The sequence below is a fragment of the Carassius auratus genome, chromosome 19 (genome assembly GCF_003368295.1).
Source record: "Carassius auratus strain Wakin chromosome 19, ASM336829v1, whole genome shotgun sequence".
NCBI classification, from domain to species: Eukaryota; Metazoa; Chordata; class Actinopteri; order Cypriniformes; family Cyprinidae; genus Carassius; species Carassius auratus.
The window spans coordinates 13,419,722-13,446,952 of record NC_039261.1 but is presented as its reverse complement, the minus strand read 5'-3'; the positions used below and the strand labels follow the sequence as shown (position 1 = coordinate 13,446,952).

General features: G+C 35.3%; 3 protein-coding genes across 6 annotated transcripts in view; 2 read left to right on the top strand and 1 right to left on the bottom strand.

Annotated features, from left to right (window-relative positions):
- The window catches only part of LOC113119482 (hippocalcin-like protein 1), a 29,992-nt gene extending 27,585 nt beyond the window's left edge, over nucleotides 1–2,407 (top strand). For 2 of the 3 annotated variants that reach the window (XM_026289011.1, XM_026289013.1), the window contains exon 5: nucleotides 726–2,407. In XM_026289011.1, coding sequence (XP_026144796.1) covers nucleotides 726–823 — 98 coding nt within the window. In that variant the 3' untranslated portion in view covers nucleotides 824–2,407. The remainder of the gene's footprint in view (nucleotides 1–725) is intronic. The other variant, XM_026289012.1, reaches the window with a different exon arrangement.
- Nucleotides 2,408–4,627: 2,220 nt separating this feature from the next.
- LOC113120267 (transmembrane protein 54-like) lies at nucleotides 4,628–10,187 on the bottom strand. The gene is made up of 2 exons (XM_026290184.1): nucleotides 9,747–10,187; nucleotides 4,628–5,094 (listed from the first exon to the last, which is right to left on the bottom strand). Exons 1-2 carry the CDS (start codon nucleotides 9,966–9,968, stop codon nucleotides 4,894–4,896), a joined length of 423 nt encoding a protein of 140 aa, XP_026145969.1. The 5' UTR covers nucleotides 9,969–10,187; the 3' UTR covers nucleotides 4,628–4,893.
- A 3,017-nt stretch (nucleotides 10,188–13,204) lies between these two features.
- LOC113119481 (homeobox-containing protein 1) lies at nucleotides 13,205–27,038 on the top strand. 2 transcript variants are annotated; one of them, XM_026289009.1, is made up of 11 exons: nucleotides 13,208–13,454; nucleotides 13,947–14,058; nucleotides 18,767–19,178; nucleotides 20,001–20,086; nucleotides 21,433–21,543; nucleotides 22,368–22,493; nucleotides 23,407–23,557; nucleotides 24,095–24,177; nucleotides 24,330–24,425; nucleotides 25,411–25,532; nucleotides 25,618–27,032. In XM_026289009.1, the coding sequence occupies exons 2-11, from the start codon at nucleotides 13,980–13,982 to the stop codon at nucleotides 25,759–25,761; spliced, it is 1,410 nt and encodes a 469-aa protein (XP_026144794.1). In that variant the 5' UTR covers nucleotides 13,208–13,454; nucleotides 13,947–13,979; the 3' UTR covers nucleotides 25,762–27,032. The 2 variants fall into 2 exon arrangements, with proteins under 2 accessions (XP_026144795.1, XP_026144794.1); XM_026289010.1 differs by lacking the exon at nucleotides 22,368–22,493 and having other exon boundaries at nucleotides 13,205–13,454; nucleotides 25,618–27,038.
- Nucleotides 27,039–27,231: the final 193 nt, after the last annotated feature.

Below are 27,231 nucleotides of genomic sequence, written 5' to 3'. Positions count from 1 at the left end.
AAACATCTCAAAAGATGGCAGAATAATAATCAAAAATGTAATCATTAAGTATGCAGGTAAAATTTGATAGGTAGTTTTATTTATATATTTATAATAAGCACTTTGGGATGTCTATGTGCAGGCATTTATGAATTTTAAATTAATATTACAATAAGTACAATAAAGTATAGGAACTTTTATTGTTTATTTAGTTATATATGTATATTTGTTGATATGTATATTGTCTGTTCGTTTTTTGGTTTTTATTTGTTTATGTCTGGGACTACGGATGGAAATTAGTATTGTGCTAAATCCAGCGTATTTACGTTCAACTTTGATTGTACGTTCATGAATATGCACTGTCCCATTTATATAAATAAATTGAAATTGAAATTGAAAATAAAAATCAAGGAAATTCATTCAGCAAGTATGCATTCAATTTATCAGTTAAGTGACAGCAAGGACATTTCTAAACATTTCTAAACATGTTCCTTTGAACTAAATATTCATCAAAGAAAACCAATGTATCACCTTTTCCAAAAAACAATTAAAAAAATCTAATCTATCTATATCTCTAACAATACATTGACTGCTGCATGCTAAAATATTGACCAAAAAGACACTTTCAAGTTGAACTTGTCTCATATTTCATTATATATATATATATAAAAACAAAAAGTCAGGTCTTGCAGTGTCCTTTCTCTCAACTTTTGTTCTCCCCACCTTTTTCTGTCTTCCCATTCTAGGCAAGCTGTCTTTGGAAGAGTTCATAAAAGGTGCCAAAAGTGATCCCTCCATTGTGCGGCTACTGCAGTGTGACCCCAGCAGCGCTTCGCAGTTTTGAGTCGCTCCAGACAAGCGGCGCTCAATGCATGAAAGCTCTTATATCTCATTCTACTTTGTGTTCCAGACAGAAGAGTTTTAAGAAAAAAAAAAAAACGTGCAACAATTTTACTTTCCGTTTTTCCCAGAAAGGACATGCGTACATCTGAAGAACAAAGACAACACCTGCCAGGACGTTCTCTGTCTGCTGCGTGTCATCCGTCCTTGTCTCTGCAGAAGCTGATGGAGTTCTCGACTCCAAAAATATATTAAAAAGCGGCTGATTGTGTACCAGGGTCCAGATTTTGGAAAGGAATGTTCCTTTTTAGGAATCGTGCATGCACTCTTGATCTTCACCACCCTTCTTGTGTTTAATATCTGTGCTGTTTTGTTTCTCTTTCCCGCTGTTTTGTGAGGGCACAGTTCCCCATCTACTTTTTATATTGACATTTAAGTGTATATACAGTATAAATGCATATAGAAACATGTTAGGACTACAAAGAAGAGCAGTTATAGATGTCTTTTTACTCACATGCATTTTACGGCAGTATTATGTAGCTTCAGGCAGTGTCCAAAACTTCGCCTCCAATTGACCCAGTGGACTGATGGACTGAATGTTGGGATTTTTCTGCTCTGGCGCTCATGATCTTTAGTTTACAAAGAGAAGGCTGAGGATCCCATTCTTGAATTCTGTTCATTTAATTTTGTTGTTGTTGTAAATATGTGGTTTGCTTCCATACTTCCTTATTTATTTTTTTGCATTTTAATGGTGTTTATTTTACCAAGGGTGATTTTATTACTGTCGAACCGAAAATTGGTGATGTATTATGCCGTTTGGAGTAAGTTGTTAGTCATTCAAGGCTTTTCAATGCATTGTGGGACATTTTTGCATCAGGGGACACATTCCGTTGAATGGAAGACACTGGTAGCACATATCATTTGAAGCGTTTCATCTGTGTGCGTGCAGTTATGTGCGTTTGTATGTACGCAAGAGTGACTGTTTGCATGTCTTGGTGTATATGCATCTGTGCTAAATTTATAGTATTACTTTGTGTAGTTCAATACGATATCTTTGTATGCAAGTAAGTTTTTGAACCCCGATTTGAAGCAGCAAACTCGTGATACCTTTATCATGCATTATATGGTACTCAAAATCACAATCTTAGGTTTCCATCATCAACATAGACGGGAATGTACAATGCTATAAGTTATAATCATGACTCACCTTTAGATAAAGAGCTTGAATCCTGAAAGCGATCACTAAGGGCTTATTTCCACTCTTGAATAACAGGTTGTAAGTAGAAGGCCACTGCTTTGGTTTTTCTTTTCGTTTTATGCAACGATGACTGACATTCCATGACCTGAATTCTCCAGGTGCTCCTGCTTTTGTAACATACAGTATTGCCATACATGCCCACTCTCAAAACATGTGTAGCTCTCTCACATTGCTGGCATCCATGCTACTTCCATATTTGTACCGAGACCATATTTGATGCTGCACCCTCTATGGCAACTTTCCTCTATTATGTTGCATGAAAACCTCATGCGAGGACAGAATGATTGTCCCCTTTTACTGACGTTGAAAAATATACTTCTGTGTTTAGAATGTCGCCTGAGAGTGATTCTTGTGCAACATTGTCCTGTACATACTGTTGACTCAATGTGGTGTCAGTAATTTATTGATCAACCTGGTCATTTGATCACAGTGTTCTACATTCAGAGTTGAATTAAGAACATTTGAATAGAATGTAAGAAACCTAAAATAATTCAATTGAATTTATATTGAAAGAAATCATATAATTTAAAACCTCTTAAGACCCTGCGGCCTCATATAAGGATGTTACATATTAGAGAATTTCTTTGAGAAGTCTGAATGTCCTGTAAAGGGCACATTTGGGACTTTTCAGAGATACCAAATGATTGGATGTTTAACTATGACCACTTGGTCTTAAAAAATTTGGTCTGAAATTAATTTAGTGACACTTATGGAAATATGATAATATTTTGTAATTATCATTTAAATCTGTCTATTTTTTAATTGTGTGTCATAAATCAAAATCTCAAGAAAATGTTATGTGGTTTCAAATCAGAATATGACCTTCTGTTCTGAAACAGGGCACTGATTTCATACATGTCTTCATATGAGGACATCACCTGGACTAAAAGCATGTTTATTACGCATTTTGGGAGACATGGGAAAGGGAAAGAAATTATAATTAAATTTTCTATGAAATATTACGTATTATTCTGAAAATATTGTCAATTATTACTCCCATTATTACACTTATTTTTTCATTATGTTACCCCAAAAACACATGAATATGCAAATTTGATTTAGTTTATAGATCCATTGTATATACTGAGAAAACCTTTTAAAGGTAATTTTAAATACATTTTGCAGAAATAATTTTTTTTATATTTAATCATCTTCATATAAAGTTTGGTAAAAAAACAAAAAAAAAAAACATTTAACTAAAAATGTACTGGTGATTAAAAAAAAATCAATTGTTTATGGATGTCCATCCATGTCTTTTATTTTATATATATATATATATATATATATATATATATATATATATATATATATATATATATATATATATATATATATAATTGGCACTATACCCTATTAATATATAATTATTTAAACAAGTAAAAAGAGAGTTACAATAATCACATTCCATCTGTGGACACAACTGGCCTCAATTTTGCAATGTTTCTCAACTGATAAAAACAATTACCAACCAAATAACTTACATGTTGATCAAGACTGAAGGCTTGTCGCATATGAACACCTAAATTACGAAGGGTAGATTTGACAGAATGTGATAAAAAGGACCAAGACTTTCAATCAGTTTTGGGAGAGCACCAGCAGGGGCAGAGATAAGTACTTCTGTTTCAGGATTTAACAGTAAATAATTATTTGTCATCCATATGTTAATAGAGTTTATACAACTTAAAAGAGTAGACAATTTTGTAATTCCATGAGGCTTAAAATAAATATATAATTGAATGTCTCCTGCATAGCAATGATAGCTAATGCCTTCAAAATTACATATCTGTTGCCCCAGAGGCAGCAAATACAAAGCAAGGGGGCCAAAACGGAACCCTGGGGAACACCAGAGGACACAGGTGCTGTTGATGAAGTATCATTTTGAACTATTACTTGAAAAGTCCTGTCCGACAAGAATGATGTAAACCAACTCAATGCTGTTCCAGAGATGCCAACCTGCTGTCTAAGCCTCTCAACTAATATACAGTGATCAACTGTCTCAAAAGCAGCAGTATGATAATATATTGTATTTTTTATTAATATTTTGAAATTAGTTTATTTTTTATTATATTATTTATGTTTAATTTATTTTTATTTCAGTTTTAGTTTCTTTAATATAGATATTTATTTGATTTCAGCTTTATTTCAGTAACCAAAAACATTTGAAGTTTTAGTTAATGATAATAATGTGGTAGATAGATAGATAGATAGATAGATAGATAGATAGATAGATAGATAGATAGATAGATAGATAGATAGATAGATAGATAGATAGATATTCAATCATATTTAATAAATTATTTCTGTAGATCAGACTAAAAAATAATTAAATTTCCCAGAATGCAACTGAGATCAAGTGTGCCTTCTAAATTGAAGGTAACAACCAGGATATGAATTTAAAGAAATAGAAAGTGCTTATTAAAATGAAGTAAAATTCATAAAAATTCACATTAACTCATTTTAAAGTAGAAAGGCAATGTTGGCTTCACATTGTTTGAAAATCTGAAAGTTTATAGGCTTTATAGCGTTTTATAGTAAGCTACGATATTCGCTAATAATACAATTTAAAAAAACATACATTATTAGCCTAAAGTGTTTTCAGATTTTGTGGGAATTTTGTAGCCAATGTATTGAAAACCTGACACAAGCACACTTTCTCTAGACAGTATAAAAGTTTATAAATACGCTATTTAGTGTAATAACATAAACTGGCGGCTACATGAGTGACAAAACAGATACAACCTGTCCAAGCACAAATGCAACATTTCTTCAAAAGGGTTTAAAATGCACTTGATCCACCGTCTGATTCATAATCATATCTAGATACTGGACCTTTCCAGCACTGTGCAGTTGAATGGGGATGCAGAGGGGTGCTGGTGATATTGACAGGAGGACACGGAGCAGAGCGGTGGCCTGTGCCGCTCTGGGGGTCTAATAATGGACCGCTTCCGTTCCTCATCTCTTTGGCAATGACAGGACTGGGGTGAGTAGCGGGGCTCGGCTGATCTCGGGGTTTTCATCTGAAATGGAGCACAGTGATGCAGCTTTAGAGTACAGTATGACTGCAGTATGAGTCACCGAACACACCCTCTCTCACACACACAGGGCACCGTGAGTCAGTCCACACGTGTTAGTTAGTACTCTCTCAAGCATCTATTAGGAGGACCGCATGAGTTGTCAGATGTACAACTGAAGACTCACAGGATGAGTCCACCTACGCCAAAGCGCTGATTATTTTTATAAGTGCAAATCTTAGCTGCCTTGTTTGTCTTGAGCCATCTAGGACATACCAATCTGCTCTCATCTTGTAAATGTTGTTTGCGGAGGCACCAGGGCAGACCGAGGTAGGAGATGGAGAAGGAGAGAGAAAGCGAGAGAGAGAGAGAGAGAAATATAGAGAGCCTTAATTTATTGCATTTACTGAGTGCACTGCATACTGTAGGTGATCGTGACCAGTGCACTTTTTTGCTGTTTACAGTTTGTTCCAGAACAATTTTGCTTCTCAACCTTGCTGTAGCCTTCATTATACATTTTATTTGTTTGTTTTATAGAAGAGTATAACAAAAAATGCCAGGGGTATATATGAAAAAAGTATAAAAAATACATTGTAGCCTAGGCCTACATCTTGGTAACACTACAATAAGGTTCCTAACTACATTGGTTTACATAATCTAACAATGAAAAATACATCAGAAGCATTTCTTAATCCTTGTTAATGTTAACTTAGTAATATACAGTACATTATAAAAAAAGCCTTTTTACATTTCCTGGGTTCTCAGAAGCTGAAGTCATCATTAGTTGATATAGGTAAGCAGAAATTAAAACTACTGTGTTTTATTATTATTTATTTATTATTTTGGCATTTTCATTTGCCCTGTAAAAGTAAAAGTGAATCTTGTTAGTTTTATACAAAAATTAATAATGATAAATAAATTTAAAAAAAACTGCTAGAATTATGATTGACTGTAAAAATGCCATCACAATGTGAAAATTATTTAATGGACACAAGCTAACATGAGCTAAAAATTAGTTATACTTTTAAAATGAGTTGTATTTTTATGAACTAATGTTAAAAAAGAACAAATGAATAACAGATGTATTAAATATAATAATTAACATAATGAGCAAACATAATAATTATATAAATAAGTACTGGATTTTTATCACCATCCAGTGCTACACTACTGCTATACATCAGCATCTACAAAATTAACAACAATACTGAACATTATACTCACCTATCCTCACATCATAACGTATTTTATTTTATTTATGTTTATCACATTGATATCTGGTGTGGATTCAGCATCATCCAAAAGCAAAAGCTTACAGCAACCAGTGCCACTGAAATGGATTTATTTGCAGTTTTCCATAATACTTCCATAATTTACATAATGTCATAATAGTGGGGTAACTTTGAGACTTTTTTTTTTTGGCTTATCATGTGATTTTGGAATGAATTAGGCCACTAGTATGAATGTAGGTTACATTTTGAATATTCACATTACTATTATTTTCTTCATGAGTAAAACTTTTTAATGAGGAAGAAATTACTAAGTGCACTTTTAATGAGTAGAGACTCGCATTGTGAACAAAATGATCTGATTCAATGTGCTCTTTGAACAGCTTGAATAAAAACAGGGATTATGACAGAAGAAAATGTTATCTTATACAAATGTGCCCATTAAGTTAATGAGCACAATATGATGAAATCTAGTGGAAGAATATTGCATCAGAAAAGCTCCAGTTTAATACTGACAGCTCTGGCAATTCCAATATACCCCAATTTAGCCATTAAAAATGTTAATATTGAAGTTTCGATATTTAGTCACAGTTTATAATCACACTCTCATACCAAACCACAGCGCATTAAATTAAGGGTCTTGAACCTTTTTTTAGGCTGACAACACCTTATTACACTAATATAACACTAACATTGATATAGACCTTAGTCAAGGCATAGTGCCATATTTAATTTTTTACAAGAATCAAACAACGCTATGGAGGGCAGAAGTAGAGTGCGTTTAATGGATTATTTTACAATAATTTACCAACATAGCAATTGTTCAACTGACAAAATAACTTTCCAAAGAAACTTTCAGTAGGCAAAAAAAACCATCAAATAATCATCACAGTTAAAAGAACTAAAGACTTTCATTTTTTCAAATATTTCAGTCTGTGTGCATTGAATTTATTTAATACAGGAGTTTCACAATTTGAGTTGAATTACTGAAATAAATGAACTTTTCCACGACATTCTAATTTATTGAGAATCACCTGTACATTGAAAATACCGATATTTAAATATACTGATAAATACTGTGTGAAATACCATATCAATTTATTTGCATACACGTTTATGATGTTTACATGGCAGTTTGCACAGCTTTGAAAATTTTTATTATTTATTCACATTGTTGTTTAATACGTTTTAATGTGATAGGAAAAATTTGACATTTAGCTGAACTTTAGCTGGATTAAGGTTAATTAGTTCTACTGCAGGCCCCCTTGTTAAAGATCCCTGCATTAAATCATTTATAAACAATTAGCAGTGAACCAGAAGCTTATTTGAAATATATCCTGCATATATTTTTTTCAATAGTCACACACTATTTTATTCAATAGTCATTTACTATTTTAAAAGGACAGTCGCTGGCGATGGTTAGGTAACTTCTGCCATCACTATAGCCGCATTAAGCGAGTAATCTCTTGTCTCCATGAATGATGGTCTTTACCAAGGACACCATCAGTCCAATGACTGAAGCGGCAGCCACTTGAACAGCAACAACACTTGACACAAACAGTGACCAGGTCTACAATAAAAGAGAACCGTTTTAGCAATATTAGCAAAGAACAATCAACTCAAGTGCCAGGCGAAGGATTTGTCCTCGCAGGCTTCTCTGTATCACAGGGGTTTTGTAAATTCTGAGCTGCGAAGGCACTTGCAAGCTCTCTGACAAGCCAGTGATCAAACGCTAGCGAGCTCGACACAAGTTCTGATGGATGAGAGAGGAAGCAGGTGTGTGCCACTGAGGCAGAAAGACGCAAGAGAGAGAAAAAACGTACGGAGAAAACTGACAGAGAACGCACAAACACATAAATCAATGACAGCACTTTCATGGGCTTGTTCACTTTGATTCTTGAAAGAAACCTTTTGAAGTTCCTCAGGTATTGGAGCAACCAAGGTGGACCAGCATATAAGATGAAATTTGCATTTAATACAAATCCAGCTTTTATCTAAAGCACAGGTCTGTGCTATTAGAACATGATGCTTATGAAAAAAGGGCTGAATTTCATGAAATACAAAATTATTTTCAGAGCATTTTCCCTTAAAATTTTCTACTGTATATCATAATTTGTCCAGAGTTATTTTGAAACTCTCATTGCTTTTAATAATATGGATAAACATAACAATAGTTTTTTTCCGATTTATTCTTGGCCCAAAAATATTTGAATGCACATGTTAATAAAATAGCCTTAATTTGTAAATGTTAATTTCAAAACGAATTAATGCCATTTCTAAAAATAAATAAATAAATACAATAAAAAAACACACACACACAAAAACATGAAATGAAATGAAAACTGAAATTCTTAAAGAACACATAGCACAAGCATATACAATATTTCAAGTAATATTTCACAAAAAAAGTAATAGTCGTGAAAACCTGTTAACTGTAAGTTCCTGTACTATACATGATGAAAAACTGTAACTGACATTTCATGTAATTTTATGGTAAAATATATTTTTTGGAAGTGGAAAAATAATGTATAATTTACAGTGAAAAAAACGTAAATTGACATTCCCAGAATTCCCAAGGTTACATTTCACATTTGATGTTTTTTTTTCCTTCTTCTTACTTTTTTCTAACATCTAATGTTGTCAAATAAATGTTTATTGCATTATTTCAGTATCCTGTGTTCTGTCATGATGCTGTTTAGTATTTGACTGAATGACACTGTGAACCTGTAGATGTTAGTATTTTCTTTCTCAGCTTGTGGAAAAGCTGTTTGTGATGAGCTTTGGTTCATCATGGACTCATCCTCACCTGCTTTTGGTGGTTATCGATGTATAACAAAGGTATCAAACATATTTCAGTATTTCAATAGGCTGGTATTTTAACATTACATTAGTTATTGAAATATGGTTTGTAAATGTAAATTTATGTTAAATCTGCTTCCATATTTTTTAAAGTAAAATTCTGGCAACCACAGCTGCCCGTTTTTGGTGGGTTTTGTTGTTGTTGTTTGTTTGTTTTGTTTTTACTGTACATTTTACAGATGATTTTTTACAGTGAGGGTTTTTAATGATAAAAAGAATTTGGACACCTTCTGGTTGTCAAACATTAGTAGAAAATGTTCATTGTAGACAAATTACAGCTGTGGTTACTCTGTTATGTCAAATAAATCTTGCAGTATGCATGAGACAAAATGAAGAGTTCAGAAGCAAAAGCCTAAGTGCCATTTGAAATGTTCACTTTAATGGCAATGAAAAGAACCTATTCCTCACCATATAAGTCAAATTACTGAAAACACATAGGAGCCTGATAAAATTGCTCATTTTAGAAGAAAATTTCAAACTGCACTTAAAGGCTTTTGCATCTGAACTCTTCAAATTTTCCTCGGGTTGATCAGCTAATTGCCCACTTTACATGAATATGTCGTGCCTCACCAGTAGGCCTGTTGCCAGGGCGATGACGTTCGAGATAGCGCTTTCCATGGCCGGTCCCCGCTGGAGGCTGAAGTGTCTCAGCACCACACCATGGACCAAAGCACCCAGCAGGAAGTTCACATGCCCTACTAACACCATACTAAGACCCATCTTCATCAGCCCCTTCTGCTCCTCCAGATTGCCACAACAACACCCCTGAGGATGGAGAGAGAGAGAGCTCATGGGATACCAAATGGAGCCAAGAACTCTGTGCTGAATTTACTGTCAGTCTATGAATTTACAGCCTCTCAGCAACATAAACACTGAGTTAAGACTTGGAGAGAAGACAAGGGTCGTATTTTGACACGGCTGTGCTGACAAATGTTACAGATATTTCGCTGCTGTGCTCTGGAAAGGGCTGTGAAAGCTGAAGGAAAGATTAAAAGTGGTGCAGAGCGGTGTGGGTGGACATCATTTCACAGCAAACACAAAGGCTTTCGCTGATCCACTGAGGACAGGGTTTGGGCTGCAGGAGAGATGTCACCTCAGTTAATCATTACACACTCGGCACAGCAAACTCAACAGATAATGGTTAGACTTTTGGGAAAAGAAAAAAGTTTGCGGTAGTGCTGATGTGGGCGAAGCTACAGTTATCATCAATTTACAAAACAACAAAATATGATGTTCTATGTAATATGTCTTACAGCCTGTTGTTTGTTTGGTACAACCATAAACAGTACTTCTATAAACCACATGCTTTTTATGACATATGAAACAGACTGTGTATGTATTTAAGAGACAAATGCATGTTGAGTACAACTACTAATGGCTTTGTCAGTATTACAAACACAACAAAAAATATCTTTCATTCTCAACACAGATTTAAATTCATTATAAGATTTATCATGGCTGTCTCAGTAACTCACCTGAATTCCCAATTTGAACAATTAAATTCCAGTCTAAGTCCTCAGTTATGTCATGGCACTTCTGAATATATTCCAGAAGAGAGGAGCTGTGCCTCCTGTCACTACTGTCCCGATCACACATGTGTTTGTCTACAGACTGAAGGAATGTGACTCGGATCTTCCCTCAGAGGCTTGGCAGCCTTTAGGGCTGCTGAGTTTATACATAATTTGTCAATGATTAGTTTACCTGCTTTAATATTCTGAATAATATTCAAACAATTGGATTTGGCTTGCCTTAATGCAATTCATATTTGCACAGGATAATAAATTATGTAGACTCTCTCCACAAGAGGGACACAAACACAACAAAGGGTAGAAAAAAAATGCATTGTGGAGAACACAATGTTTAAAATGAACTATATATATATAGAGAGAGAGAGGGGTTTTTGACCGCATATTTAGTTGGTCAGGCTGGTCTTAGCTGCTCAGCCGGGGAGACCATCTTAACACAGCTTTGTCAGTCTGGAAGACCACCGTGATCAGCTTAAACCATCTCTGAATATGATGGAAGACCAGCTAAAACCAGACAACCATCTTAAGATTTCAGCAGGGTTTTCACAACACATTCAAAGAAGGCAAGAGTGAGAAAGTAACAACTTTTAGAAACAGTTGAAATCATTGTAATCTGTTAAGTGTAAAAAAAATATTTCTTCATTTGTAAAGGACATGATGACACATAAAATGGCAATGTTTTGAGTAATTTGAATTTTATTTTGAAGGCGGGCCATGAATAAGGTATGTTAACTATATCACAGGCCTACGAAGCAGGTAAAGAAAGAGCACCTCAACCCCGTTTTGTAAAAGAATGAGTAGATACCATAGACTAGATACACATTTTACAGATCTCTCGGCGTCTTTCCTGTGTCGTAGAGTGTAGCGCCCTCTCTGTGTTAGAGGCGGTACTGCGGCTCTCTGTCCAAAAGGAACAAACTTTATTACCCTATACACCACTGTATTAATTGCATTAGATCAGAATGTCTACACGTACTTTTTTCTATATTTTTTATTATTAAAAATATAAATATTGCTATTATTGGTTATTTAATATTTTGATGGATTTAGCATGTGCATAATTCAAAATTGTTACTGACTGATATTCATCATGAGTTTACACTACAATCTGCAGTGTTATACGTCACATCTGAAACAGTACAATAAATATCTTGTGGTGTATTTTATACTAATATATGATACAGTGAACACTGTTTTAGATAAAATAACACAACATTGTAGTCACAAAGTGAGTTTTGTCTTTGGATCATACACAATAAAAAATACATCTCAAACAAAGCAAATTAATTTGAGCAAGGGAGGAAGTCCAGTTCAGTTCAAGAGATAGCCAGCAGCACTAATAAACTCAGAGGGAGGATGGTCAGCAGACTATAATTATTGTCTCCTCCTGGATATTATCTAGATTTTCTTTGCATGCCAGAGTTGCTAGATGGATCATCTGTTTACGTCTGTACGAGCTGGCACACTCATATCAGCCTTTCGTAATGAGATACAGCATCTCACAGAGGGGCAGCCGCAGCAGGATGTGCACCAGGCTGGCGATCACCATGAATACTGTTAAGATGGGTTTCTCTGTAGGCCATGTCTCCTGAGGACAGACAGGACTTCTCATTCAGACACTGAATACTAAAGGTGACCTGACCCTCCAGAAAAGTATATTGTGAATAAAAGTTCTGTTTAAACATTTTTAATCATTGGTCAGAAATGATCAAACTCTGGCACTTTTTATAACTTGATTATTACTACTGTGTAAATGCATTGTCATTTTTATTAGATGGGATTAAATGTTTCAGAATAAAACAAAACAATACCAACATAACATCATTTGTTATAACATTTGTTAATTGTTTAGCCACTTATTATAACATGATTATTACTATAATAAAACTACAGAAATCTATTGCTTTGTACTTGTGTGTCTTAGTTCTGTATTTTTTATAAGGCAGGACTGATCTGTCTTAGAGTGAAGCAAAACTGATAGAAAAAAACAACATTAGTTAATGAAGGAAAATGTATGTAAAATTTCATTTTAGAAGAATACCATTTATGTGAGTGTATTATTTTATCCAATACAATTAAGACTAAATTGTACATTACGTAGTAAAATATATAGTAAGGAATATTTTATTGTTTAGTCTATGCCATGATTAATGATTTTGGTTTTTCAGACCTCAGACTGAAACCAATTGCAATAATAAAATGATATAGTATTAATATAACAACGATTTATCTGTGGTCAGCAGTTTAAACATCATATTCTCAGTGCAAGTGACTCATTGCTGATGCATTGTAAACAGTCCTATTGCTATTGTATGAAAAAAAGAAGGAAAACATAAATCCGTACAGAATAGCAGTCCCTGTAAAATCAGACAAACGTAAACAGACTTGACAAAAAGTAAATACACATTTCATATTTCATAACTACTCTCAACAATTTCCTCAGAAGGACTTTCAAAATCTTTTTACATGTCATTAAAGATAGTTAACGAATTGAAGTGTTTCTGGCATCCACTTCCTGCATCCACATGGGACTGTCGCTGCGGGTGAGAGGTCGATTGTTGACTTCCATATATCCAGTAATATTATGCTGCGGCATCCCAGGACAATGTGACCCTCCTCGGATCACCTTCATTAGCTAGTTGGAGCGTCTCGGAGTGCAAGTGAGCGCACGGGAGGGCCGGGATATAACCCAGGGTGTGCACCGACAACACCATCTCCAACTCCGGCAGCAGTTTGACGGTAGCGCGGGGAGGTAAGGCGGATAACTGCGTGTAGGGCATATAGCTTTTCATGCTAGCGGCAATACAGTTACTCTAGCGCTCTGTGCATCAAAGCTGTGCTACTATGAAGGCATCTCACACCCGCAGTCATAACAAGCGACATAGCGAGACGCGAATCAGTTTCACAAACTAGAGCAGTGAGTTTTTTATTGTACTGCATGACTTTCCGCGTTGTCTGCCAAAAGTAAAAGCCGCCCCCAAGTCACTGGGTTCAGCTGCAAGTGTGAAAACAAAGGCGAAGATAAAGCATTCTTGCATGCAGTTGCACAGCAGCGCGTGCCCGCTGGGGCTAGCCAGCTAGCGCGAGCCTGACACAAAATAAAGAAAGTCATGATTACAGACGTGCGTTAGCTTCTATTTGAGGTGGTTATTAAAGCAGACCGTAGTTGTTTGTATCGTTACTCTAGCATGACTAACTGACACGTGCTTACTGGCTGTTAGTAGCTATTGTGATGTTTTGACAGCCCCCCTTGTCCCCTGCGGGTGACTCCTCGACCATGCGACAGTGGTGCCTTCCTGCTGTGGCTCCACGCGCAGAACCGCTCCCAACGGGCCGATTATCACCTCAAATCTCAGGTAGGACAACAAATATGGTGTGCAGACATTTTAAATGAAGTTACTGTATACTACTAGATTTGCATTCCCTGAAGGAATGGCTGTGTTTGCAAAGTAATAAAATAATTCGTTTCTGATGTAAAGGGATAGAAAATAAAAATGAAATGAGATTGATTATATGAAATTTAAGAAAACAAATGGTCGTGTTCAGCATCCAATAACAGTAATAATACTATTAAAAACTGGTATTATTTGCTCTCCCTCATGTTGTGCCAAACCTGTATGACTTCATTTATTCTGTGGAACATAAAAGGTGAATTTTTGAAGAACGTCCTGCTCACTTTTTCCTTATAAAAGAGTGAGCCTCAAAGGTACCGAGGCTGTCAGGCTTCAAAATGTGGGGGGAAAATACCATAAAAGTATTATCAAAATGGTCCATATGATATTTGTGATTTATTCCAAGTCATATGGAACAGCTTTGTCGCTGTTCCTCAGAGCTCCTCAGAGGCCATAAATGTATTTTTTCTTTTTTGTTTTGTCATGATAACGATTTGTCTCGTGATTTCAACATAAGTTATTTTCTTGTCATCACGATTTAATTATTTTGTGATCTCAACATAACTAAAGTTTTTTTTATCACAACTTATTACCTCATGATCACTACATAACAAAAGTTGTTTTCTCGTCATCACGACTTAATTATCTCATGATCACGACATAACAAAAGTTGTTTAATCGTCATCACAACTTAATTATTTCTTGATCACGACTTAACAAAAGTTGTTTTCTCGTCATCATCACGACTTAATTATCTCTTAATCACGACATAACAAAAAAATTTTTCTCGTCATCATGACTTAATTATCTCTTGATCACGACATAACAAAAATTATTTTCTCGTCATCATGACTTAATTATCTCTTGATCACAACATAACAAAAATTATTTTCTCGTCATCATGACTTAATTATCTCGTGATCACGACATAACAAAAGTTGTTTTCTTGGCACCATGACCTAATTATCTCATGATCGCTACATAACAAAAGTTGTTTTATCGTCATCACGACTTAATTATCTCATGATCGCTACAAAACAAAAGTTGTTTTCTCGTCATCACGACTTAATTATCTCGTGATCACGACATAACAAAAGTTGTTTTCTTGGCACCATGACCTAATTATCTCGTGATCGCTACATAACAAAAGTTGTTTTATCGTCATCACGACTTAATTATTGTGATCACGACATAACAAAAGTTGTTTTCTCGTCATCATGACTTAATTATCTCGTGATCACGACATAACAAAAGTTGTTCTCTTAGTTAAACAACTGAGCCAACAGGTGGCAGTAAAGAGCTGAATATAACCGATGGGGTGTTGTATACTGTATATCCACTTTACTGTACACGTATAGAGAATAAGACCTTCTTCATGATCACTATAATTTGTGCAGTATTGTTCATAACTGACATTTAATTCATAAAGCAACACCGCGAACACAGGCGGAGCCGTCAGAAGTATTCAGATAAGTTTTACATTTTTTTCCTAGAGCTGTTTGGATTCAACTCACTTTATTTTTATTTTATTTTAAATAAAATTACATATAATTAGTACATTTTGTAGTTATGTAGGATATTCTGTGACTGATATCATGTAGAACATCGCTTAATTAAATTAGCATATGGTCTACTCTACACTTTACATAAAACACATTTTTTATCAATATACATTTAATGATTAACAATAAAGATTAAAAATAAGGAAATATCAACATTACAAATATGTTGTTGAAGTGCATCCTAGATAAACGCAACATACCTGCTTTTTAACTAACAATTATGTAGGCCTACTTCAAAGATGCACAAATAAAGATATAGGTGCAAACAGAATACAGTGACATCAACTACGTTTGTAATAAGCAGTTCGTTTATTACACGGAATGCTATGCGGTGGCGAAACTGTGATGAGTCTCGCATCGAACAACTTAATGATAGACAAAATAATCATATTCAAGCGTTTAACATTTATGAATTAATTAAATGACAGTAATGAACAATACTGCACAAATTACAGTGATCACAAAGAAGGTCCTTATTCGTATAGCGTTATATTCAGCTCTATACTGCCGCCTGTTGGTGCAGTTATGTAACTTAGAGAACAACTTTTGTTATGTTGATATCACGAGAAAATTAAGCCGTGATAACAAGAAAACAACTTTCGTTATATCAAGATGAGAAAATTAAGTCTTGATAATGAGAAAACAACTTTTGTTATTTTGAGATCTTGAAAAACTTAATGATAACGAGAATCTATACAAATATACAACATTTGTTATGTCGAGATCACGAGATAATGAAGTCGTTAATTATCATTAAAAGTTAAATTAATTAAAAAGTCGTAAAAAATTAATAATCCATGGCCTCTAAGGACTTCTGTAGCTTTGTTTAATCAAGTTCAATTCACACATTAATTTGTATATTGTTTCAAAGCCTGAGGAATGGACAGAATGTTTTTTTATTACATATTTTTCTCTCTTTTTTTTCCTGTACACAGCCCCACCTCCGTTCATAGTATTCTGTTTTTTTTTTTAACTAATGGGATGAGTTGGTGTGGAACTATCTGTTTTACTGTTCAATATATTGCAACAGTACCTACACACTTTTTTAGCAGCTTTTGTTTTCGAAAGTATCTATTTTTAATTTTTTTATTTTTCTCATAGGGTTTAAAAAAAAAGAATTTATTTTTGTACCAGCTATGAATGAGGTGAATCACATTGTAAACTTTTGATAAAAATTTTGAAGGCACATGAATGTTTACTTTAATGGGAGAAATAACTACAGTCTCATATATATATATATTAGTAGTGGGCCGTTATTGGCGTTAACGTGCTGTGTTAACGTGGGACTCTTATCAGGCGATAAAAAAAATATCGCAATTAATCTATTCTCAAAGTTGGGCTGGGAGCTGGGTCTATACTAAGCAAGCTATGATGACTTTCTCCTTAATATTTTATAAAACCGACGGCTGAGACCAGCCTAAAAAGATGCTCAGGACAGTTGACGGCCACTGCTGCGCATCGTCATGAAAGCTTATCTTTTTCACATGTTTTTAAGCCTTACCGCTTGTCGATTTAAACATTAAAGCATCCAAACACAAGACGCGGAAAAGCTGAACAGAGTAGCTGGTTACTCGCACGCTTTGTTCAGTGCACACGAGAGAGAGCCGCGTATCACGGACAGCGACACTGAACTGAGCTCTCTTCTGCGAAGTTCTCCTCGAAGTCCCTCCTGCACCTGAACGAACAAATACAAATCGCAGTTTGAACAAACAAAAAGATGTGAAAGAGCCCAATTCAGTACTCGCGGTGTTCTGGTGTTCAGGGCTCACGCAGAGAAAGGCGTCTCAAAACGCTTGAACATTAAATTTGCTAATTTTTGGTCTTGTGCCGACAAATACATACAAAATAGGTCAAAATATCCACCGTGGAAATTATGTTCATAAAAAAACTGTCAGTTATTTCTTAAGTGAAAGTAAACAGTGGAAGAAAAAAACGGGATGTGTATTATATTGGATGCGTTCATCGTCTCTTAAAGTGACCGCGCCTAATTTAGCGACTGGCTGCTGTAATGTTAATCCAAGAAAATGAAAGAAAATCACTCACTGCTCTGGACTACTTTGTAGTTTTAATAGTCAAACCAAAAATTATTCAGACACCAGATATAATTTTTGATATATATAGCAAAACTATAATAATGTGAGAAATGTTGAAGGTGTCTGAATAAATGTAGGTTTGATTGTATATTTCATTTTTACATTGAAGACTATCCAGTGCTATTTTACATTTAATTATTTGGTTTCCGTACCTTGACACCTACAAACTTGAAAAAAACGTAAACATTTTGTAAATAGCACAAATAAATAAAAATAAGCGAACATACAAATTAAACAATTTCAAACAGGGCCCACTGGTAAAACCTACACCGGGTCCCCGCTGACTCCAGCTACGGCGCTGCTCACGCCTGTTTCACACATACTCCGTCTGCAGTGCATCTGCAGTCCGTGTGCGTTACGTGGTGCACACAGGATGCGTTTGCAGTCCACTACTCGGTACGTAAACGATCGCTGCACTGCTGCAGACGTAACATTCCTGGAACGCAACTGGAATCCGTAAAAAACTATTCAACGCATATGCACTGCAGACGGAGTATGTGTGAAACAGGCGTGTGGAATTAGTTTACAACTTTTTCAAGCACTTTGTGATGCATTTTGGAAACAGGAGATGAGCCCCTTTTCTAATGCACCACCTAGCCTGATAAACCCCTTCTTAAAGACTTACTGTTTGTAAATTTTATTTGGGTAGCATACATATTCTGAATGCCTTCAGCAGCATTCGAATGAGCCATTTTAATCTAGATTAATCTATATTAATCTATATTAATTTCAAGATCACAGTGAGATTAATCTAGATTTAAAAAATTAATCTATGCCCACCTTTTATATATATATATATATATATACATTAGTTACAATTTTTGTAAAAAATAAATAGATTTTTATTTTTTACTTCCATAGAATGGAATCATTCTACAGTCTGCTATTTTGGCTGTTCTTTGTGGTGACACTAGTGATGCAGAAATGACACGCTTTTCATATAAAGAAGTGAAGGTTAATATAATTATCAACACAACATATAATCTGCTTTATTTTTTCCCCTGTCTTGTCCCGTAGATGTCAGGATGGAGTGCTGTGATGTGGAGCCACGCTATACCATTGAACAGATTGACCTGCTCCAGCGTTTAAGGCTGTCAGGGATGACGAAACCTCAGATCATTCAAGCCCTTGAGTCTTTAGAGAGGCTCGATCCAGACCATCGGACCCCATGCTGCAACAATCACTCGGCCCCACCCAGCGCCCCTACCTCCGCAGCCCCTGCTGCTCCCTCATCCTCCTCCTCTTCCTCCTCCTCTCTTACTTCAGCCACCACACAAACCCCTGTTATGGATGCTGCATTATCACCTAGCCACAGCTATGATGCCTCCCCACCACCCATGTACCCACCCAGCGGAGTTCAGAGGTCGTTTAGTTACGACTTGGCAGAAGAGGACTGGGATCTAGAGGAGAAGGTGGAGGAATACATGAGGTATCTTTTATGAGCTGCTTCTGTGGGCTTCTCTTCTCAGGTCTACTGAGAGATAGAGATTAATATAACAGCTGATAATGACAGTGAATGTCCCTGAGCAACAGTGTAATTTTCAGAGAACAAGAGCCCTTTCTGAATCAGGTCAGGTGGACATTTGGTTCAAATGGATACTTTTTGTAGCTTGTTCTGTTCATTCTTTGGCTTTGGAGAATGGCACATGAAACAGTGTTTTCCACATTTAAGGCAAGACACACAGGTGAATAGGGGAATAATTAACAAAAATATATCACCAATACTTCTCCAGCAGATTGATTACAATAAGAATTGCAAACCTTTTTGTAATATAAATTTTATGAAATGTTATGCTCGTCTACACAAAATAAGCATTACCTAATAAATATGCACTCATTTCCTGAACAGAAATCTGAACATTCTGGGAAAAAAATCACTATATTTTAGGATTAAAAGCTAGATGTGAAAATCTTGGATGTAATTCATGAATAGTTGAAAGGTTGGTCTCTTTTAAAAGAATACAATCAGCAGATTATTGAAATGAAAGCATTTAAATTAATAAAAGTGTAAAAAGTTTAATGTAAAAACAAATATTTTCTAGAATTCTTTGGAATCTAAAATTGCTGTAAAGTTATCTCTAACTAATTAATGTTCCGTATTTGAAGTTGACATCACAAAATTGAGGTTCCTGTGAGATTTTGTTAAGGTGCTAAATCAAAACTCCACTGAATTTTAATGCATATTTTTGTCACAAACGTATAAATTTCTTTCACGGTATTATACAAATTCTTGTCTTTGTTTGGACTGTAGGAGGGACAGCAACCTTGTAAAAGAAGAGATAAAGGCTTTTCTCAATAACAGAAGGATCTCGCAGGCGATTGTGGGACAAGTGACAGGTACTCTGAATGCTTTCTGTCTTGCAGTAATAAAAGTGTAGCTGACAGAGATAGTTTTCTTATCATGCAATCCATTGGAAACTGGGCTACTTAAAGTATTAATTATTTCCTGTGCTGAACAGGTGAAATATATTATACATATTTTATTTTCCTACATGTCAAGGCTGCCCCAAATTTTTACAGATCAAGACTGTCAAATGGAGAAAATCTAGGTCAACCACAACGTAGATAACCCAAACATTGACATGAAGGAACAAACTACAAGCATGTGAAACTAGTGCATGTGTGACAAGTGCACTGAGAAATTCAGACAGATATCAAAAATGTCTGCACAGCAAAATCACTGGAAACAAACTGTGATTACAAGTTTAGTTTACATTTCCTTGCACTTCATTTATTATACAGATTATTTTTTATACAGTGAAATTTCAGTGCTGAGTCTCATTAAATACACAGAATACAGATTGGTTAAAGATGTGCTTGTAGTATCAAATTCAGTGTATTTCAAGAACGTTCACTTTTCTAAACCTAATTGTCAAAAAAGTAAGATGCTTGTGCTGATATTTGAGTTTCGTTGTGAGTCAATATTACATTGATCACATGCTGAAATATTATTTAACAATTTTATTTAAACAATATTTTAGAAATGGTTCGACTTTGAATATCATTGTAAAATCACACCAAATTAACAAAGCAAGCAATCAATCTTATTTTAGTATTACTTATACTATTAGTATTGTGAATTAGATTATATTTTCAGTTGCACTTTATTTTACAGTACGTGTACTAACATGTACTTATAGTGTACTTACAGTGTATTTATCTAAGACAGTTCTGGTAATACAAGGTAACTACATGGGGTAGGGTTAGGTTTAGGGGTAGGTACAGGGTTAGTACCTAGTTATTACATAGTTATTGTAATTACTATAATAAGTACATAATATGTACATGGGGAACAGGACTGTAAAATAAAGTGCTACCATATTTTCTATTATTTACAGTATTTTAGTTATTTTATGTGCTTTGGCATTGCAAATTACTATTTTGTTTTTCTTTATTTTCTAGTTAGTAGTAATTTTAGTGTTAAAACGTAATTGTTTCAATTAAGTTGCAAGGGCAACATTTCAAATTTTTGTTTAGTTTTCAAGTTTTTCATCTAACGCTTCTATTTTATTTCATTTCAAAAATGTATTTAAATTAACAAAAATGTTTTTACTAGTTTCAGTTACGAATAATAACCCTGGCATGGCATTTCCAGAATATTTGGTTTTATATTGATGTGTTCTACTTGTCCTGCCATTTCTTTCACTGGTTATTTTCATTGTTATGACTGTGATACTCTGCAGGTATCAGCCAGAGCTACATCTCTCAGTGGCTTCTGCAGCAGGGGCTGGAGATGAGCGACTCCAAACGCAGGGCGTTCTATCGCTGGTACCTGCTGGAGCGCAACAGCCCAGGTGAGTTGTTGTTCAAGGCAGGGAAATGATTTGCCAAAAATGAGGCAGTGGCCTGAATTTTGGGCATGGGGCTGGCTTAAACAGGAATGGTTTTATGTTTAGTTTTGATTAATTTTATTTATTTATTTTTATGCTCTTCATTTGCTATTCTGCCTTATCTTTCCTATATAGTTTGCATGGTCCTTGAGGGCTTTACATTAAAGAAATTGGGACTGTGTATTGGAAGGACATGCTTTGTTGCCGCACTGAATTGAAATTCAGTCAACTGGTGTCATTTCCCATCAATTATGCGCTTAGGTTAATGCTGTTCTTGGCACATTCAAGAGGTGTAGGTTGTGTGAGTCTGAAATGAGCCTTAAACCCTTTTAGGCTGTAACACCGCCAACACCCGCATCATCTTGCATTTATAATATAAAGAACGTGTTGATGCGTAAAGGAGCTAATTAAGTAATGTGAAGCCCTCCAGGACCACCCCAGCTCTTCATCTCCCAGGTTAGACCTTCTTCTGTAGCTCTCAGTCCTGATCCTGGGTTTGTCAAATGCTGGTTTTCATGTCCTCTCTGCACTGAGGTGCAATTAACACCTGACCCTACTAACAGAGCACTGAGCATGACGCTTTTACATTCTCTACAGCGCTAGAGAATCGAGCATGGCTCCAAGAACCTAATCACTCTGAATGTCTATTAACCCTGTTATCTACAATGAAGTTTTTCATTGAGCACTATGTAAATATTTGTTAACGGACATCACCATTAACAGCAAGTTTTTGTCCCTCGAAGGGACTCTAGTTAACACAGTTTTCTGATTGCCTAAATGGGTTAAAGGAATCAGATGGAGTGAAAGCCAGCATGCTCAGGTCCCCAGGAGCAGGACTGACACTCCCTTGAATAGGCAGAGAGAACTGCTGATGCACCTCCTCCCCTGGTACTCTGCTCACCAGTCCCAGTCAGGTAATGTCCATGCAGCAGGGAAACACAGCTTCAGTTCAGTACATCTGGTTTGGGAAGTGAATATTTGTTCTCTATGAGTCTTAAGCCACCTTTTCACAATCTTCAAAAATAATAGACCAGAAGTCATTCATTTCCAGTGGAGAGTAGTACGGCACCTGCGTGGAGTTGTGATCGTATGCATAAGTGAAATTTCAGATCTGATTTCAGTTTCGGATGACTTGAAATATTTGAACTTTTACAGCTAGACAATATGCAATTCTAATAAGATATTCAAAACTAACTAAATAATAATAATTGTGAGATTAGAATTAACAATATTCTTGCACTAGTATATTATTCTTTAAATACTATTTTTGTAAAACTGGCAGTTATAAAAAAAAAAAAAAATCTGAAATACTAATTACAAAATTAATTCAGTTAATTAGCTCTAGAAAACCCATTAGGCTTTTCATTCAAGCGTATAGTGCTCATTTGTTTAGTGTGGAAATCATAGACCCTTTTTACAACAGGTGTAAATACACGTCCGTATCAACCAGTTACGACTGCCACTAAGTGGCGAAATGCGACAACCATCTGGAACTAGTGGAAAGGTGGTTTTAGAATCTCAGATTCCTTCCAAAATTAAACTCTCATGGTGTTCTAAACCTGTATGACTTTCTCTCTGGCATTAAACACAAATGAAATGAAAGTGGATGGGGACCAGGGACCGTTTTATGGAAGAGAGCAGCAGACGATCTGCTTTGAGTATCTCCTTTTGTGTTTCATGGAAGACAGTCATGCTGTTTTGAAACAACAACAAAATGCTATTTATTTGTGTTTTACTACATGTGTGGTCAATTCATGTTTGCTTGTCTTTTGGTTTGTATGCGTTTTAAGTTCTATATTCTGTATTTTTGGATAATGTTCATCACAGGTGCTACGTTGTCCATGCGTTCACTGGTTAAAGAGGAGCCTGACTGGAGGTTGGCTGGAAGCCCTGCAGACAGGGCAGCAGTTGGGCCTTTTAGACTGCGCAGAGGTAGTCGCTTCACCTGGAGAAAGGAGTGCCAGTCAATCATGGAAAGGTAAATCACAGAGCATTACTGTATTTGGCACTATTCAGACAGTAATTGTTTCTCAGGGTTATATTTGTAAAAAAAACATTTGCATGAGATAAAATGCTCTAAAATGCAAACATGTTGCAGTTAAACACAAGTCTTGTTCTTTTAAGTTATCCGTTTCTGTACATATGGGAAATTATTTATGAGAGCGATAAGCATATAATACAGTGGAATTCACTCCAATATGTGTATTTATAACATATCGCCATTTTTTATTTTAAACAATATCCATCCAGTGGTTCATTCACCATAGGAATTCTGAATTTTAATGGCACAGACTTCATATTTTTGTAGTGAGGTATGGTGACAGAGTACTCATAAATTTTGAATATTTTCTTCATTCACAAGCATTTTTACACAAAGTCATTATGTCATAAACATTAAGTAGCCTGTTTTATTAATCTGCAGTGTTACACAGTGTTCTAAGGCCTTTCCTGTTTCCTGTTGGTTGAACAATGATCATGATATCCTAAGTCATGTTCTGAGTCGCTCTGTTCTCAGTTTCTTCATAGAGAATCAGTATCCTGATGAGGCCAAAAGAGAGGAAATTGCCAATGCTTGTAATGCTGTCATTCAAAAACCTGGTAAGTGATTGCAATCAGTATCTGAACTGCCTCAGACCCAGACTAGTTGTAGCATTGCCATCTTTGTTGTAAATGTTCCCCTGCCTTGCTGAATGTATAATTGCTTTTATGTATTGTTTTATGATTCATTTCTTATATAAATGTTGTTTCAGGATGCAAACTTTCAGAATTTGAACGAGTCACTGCACTCAAAGTGTACAACTGGTTTGCCAATCGGAGGAAGGAGATGAAGAGACGTGCCAACATTGGTGAGACGGCAAGAATGATGGTCTGACAGGTTGTCACTCATTTTAAGTGTGACACGAATATCTAGGAAGGAAGCCTGAAGTTTTATTTTTTTTTTCTCTAGCACTATATCTGCAAAAAAGTTTTATTTTAAGAACAAAATCAAGAACTTTCTATCTGTGGGCCCCCATCCAGTAATGAACCCTGGCTACTAAAAATAATTATTTTTACACTTCTATTCAAAGGTTTGGTGTCTGTAAGATTTTAAAAATTATTTTGGGTCTCTTGTGCCCACCAAGGCTGCATGTATTTGCTCAAAAATAAAGTAAGAACAGAAATACTGTGGACTATTATTACAATTTAAAACAACTGGTTTCTATTTGAATACATTTTAAAATGTTAAATATTCTTGTAATGGCAAAGATGATTTTTCAGCATCATTACTTCAGTCTTCAGTGTCACATGATCCTTCAGAAATCTCTTCTTAAAAGCTAACTTGCTGCTCAAGAAATATTTCTTATTATTTTCAGTGTTAAAAACAGCTGCTTAATGTTTATGTAAACTGTGATAAAAAATTTAAGGTTCTTTTAATTAATAGAAAGTTAAGAACAGCATGTATTTGTAATATACATTTTATAATTCTATTATTAATTTAATATTAATTTATTTTATTTTTTATTATTATTTAAGTCGCTTAGGATAAAAGCAAAACTTCGGATCAGTTTAATAAATTATTGCTGAATAAAAGCATTCATTTATTTAAAAAAGTCTTATGACCCCAAAGTTTTGAACAGTGTATTATCATATTTATCATTATATTAGTGTATAATCATGTGACTTGTCTACAGGTAATTAGATGTTATTGTGGGGAAGCATTAATCAGTTTGACACTTTTTTATTTATTTTTTTGGCCCTTTGACATTAGCCTCTGCAGTGTGACTACTACATATGAACTTTTGAACTGTCATTATTAACATCGCTAATACACTTTCTGTCTCCTTTGCTCAGAGGCTGCCATACTGGAAAGCCACGGGATCGAGGTTCCCAGCCCCAGCTGCCACTCCAACAGCGAAGAGGTCGAGACTCAGGAGTTTGGAGATCAAGTCCTGAGTCAGCGGTTCTCTGAGCAGGTTAGAGGTTGTTGTTGTTAATGCACTACTTGGACTGCTTTTGTGGTCAGGATTGTTCACTTGAACATGATGTGTTTGTGTCCAGGAGGAGCTCTCTCAGAGAAAAGACATTGAGCCAGAAGGTGCCATGCTACCTCCTGTGGAAGTGGTGTCTCCTCCAAGCCCATCCTCTCAACTCATGGAAAGGAAATTGAATGAATCGAAAAGGGAGGCTACTGATGACGATTAACCAATGAGCCGAGTCCTGTTTTTGTTCCAAAGTGGCTTGACATGGTTGTTGTCAGCCAAGCCTGACACTCTAAATTCTCTGGTGCCTCTAGTGGTAGGGAGGCCACTCTTATGTATCTACAGTAATCACGCTTGTAGTAACGGCAATATTTACTCTATACAGTATATCGTGCATTCCAAGACAGTCTTAACGCTTCCCACTAGAGGGAAAGATGCGTAAGGTGCAAACTAGTAACTTTCTAATTCTGCTAAAGCTGTTTGCTTTCATTTCTCAGTGTTCTCATATATAACCGCTCTACCTGTTATTATCTCAAGCGAGCAGTCCAGAGAAACCTGCAGGACAGGTGTTTAATTTGACAGAACGGGCGCACTGAACCCAGTTTAGAGTCGGTGTGAATTTTAAGAGCTTATCAGACTCTTAATTGTCATATGCAATAGACAAAGAATGAGATTGGATAGATACACCCCTAATAGATGTGCCAACTCAGGTAGAACTAAACTTGGCAATTAAATGAGTTTTCACCATCATAGAAATCAGTGGTTCTCACAATAATTGGGTAGAAATGTGACCTGTCTCAAGCATACAGGATTGTGTGCATATTGTTTTTCACTTTTATTTTCAGTTTCAGATGTGATCTGGAAATAATATTCAGATTATCATGGCTCTTTTTTTGTATACACAACGATCGTAAGCTCTTTGTATCCAGCTACTTAAGCTATACTGACCCTGACTAGTGTGAGGGGTATAAATGCTTCGAAAGTTTCCCCCCTAAAGTATTATTTGCTATAAGCATCATTTACTTACCTCTTTAATAAGGTAATGCAGTATGTAAAACTACAAGTATAATATTAGCATTTAATGCAACAAGCTGCTTTTCAGTGGATTGATATCCACGGTTTGTTTTTCTGTGTTTTAACGAAAGCCAAAGCTAGGCTAAGTTGTAAAAGAATGCTTTTTACATGAACAGTGTCAAATAGATTTGACGATTGCTTAAGGCACATCATAACATCTCCTGAGAAACGCCTTGAGCGTGCAAAGGCTATAAGCGGCACAGTCTGATTATTCTGGCCTATCAGCTCTGTACACAAACAGGATTCAATGCTGCACGCTGTCAAGGCCTCCTACTCTGTGCTTTTTCCTAATCCTATAAAGCAATAAAATGAATAAACAAATTGAGTTTGAATTTATGTTTGGAAAGGATTTGAAGATTTTTGCATGCTAATTTTACCCTTTAGTTAAAACGGGTAACATTAATGAGCCCATGTCTGGGGTTGGTAAGATATATATATAAATATGATTTAAAAGAGTTGTCTAATACTCACCAAGGCTGCACTGATTTAATTAAAAATACAGTAAAAACTGAAATATTGTGAAATGACAAATATATTTTTATATATATGTTATACATATATAATATATATATATATATATATATGTTTTATATATATATATGTTATATACATATATTAT

Coding starts and splice junctions, on each gene's coding strand:
- LOC113119481 (XM_026289009.1), top strand. CDS start 13,980: ATGCGACAGTGGTGCCTTCCTGCTGTGGCTCCACGCGCAGAACCGCTC. Junction 14,059..18,766: donor ATTATCACCTCAAATCTCAG/GTAGGACAACAA, acceptor CTTGTCCCGTAG/ATGTCAGGATGGAGTGCTGT. Junction 25,533..25,617: donor GTCAGCGGTTCTCTGAGCAG/GTTAGAGGTTGT, acceptor GTTTGTGTCCAG/GAGGAGCTCTCTCAGAGAAA.
- LOC113120267 (XM_026290184.1), bottom strand. CDS start 9,968: ATGAGCTCTCTCTCTCTCCATCCTCAGGGGTGTTGTTGTGGCAATCTG. Junction 5,095..9,746: donor CCCTGGCAACAGGCCTACTG/GTGAGGCACGAC, acceptor GCTCCATTTCAG/ATGAAAACCCCGAGATCAGC.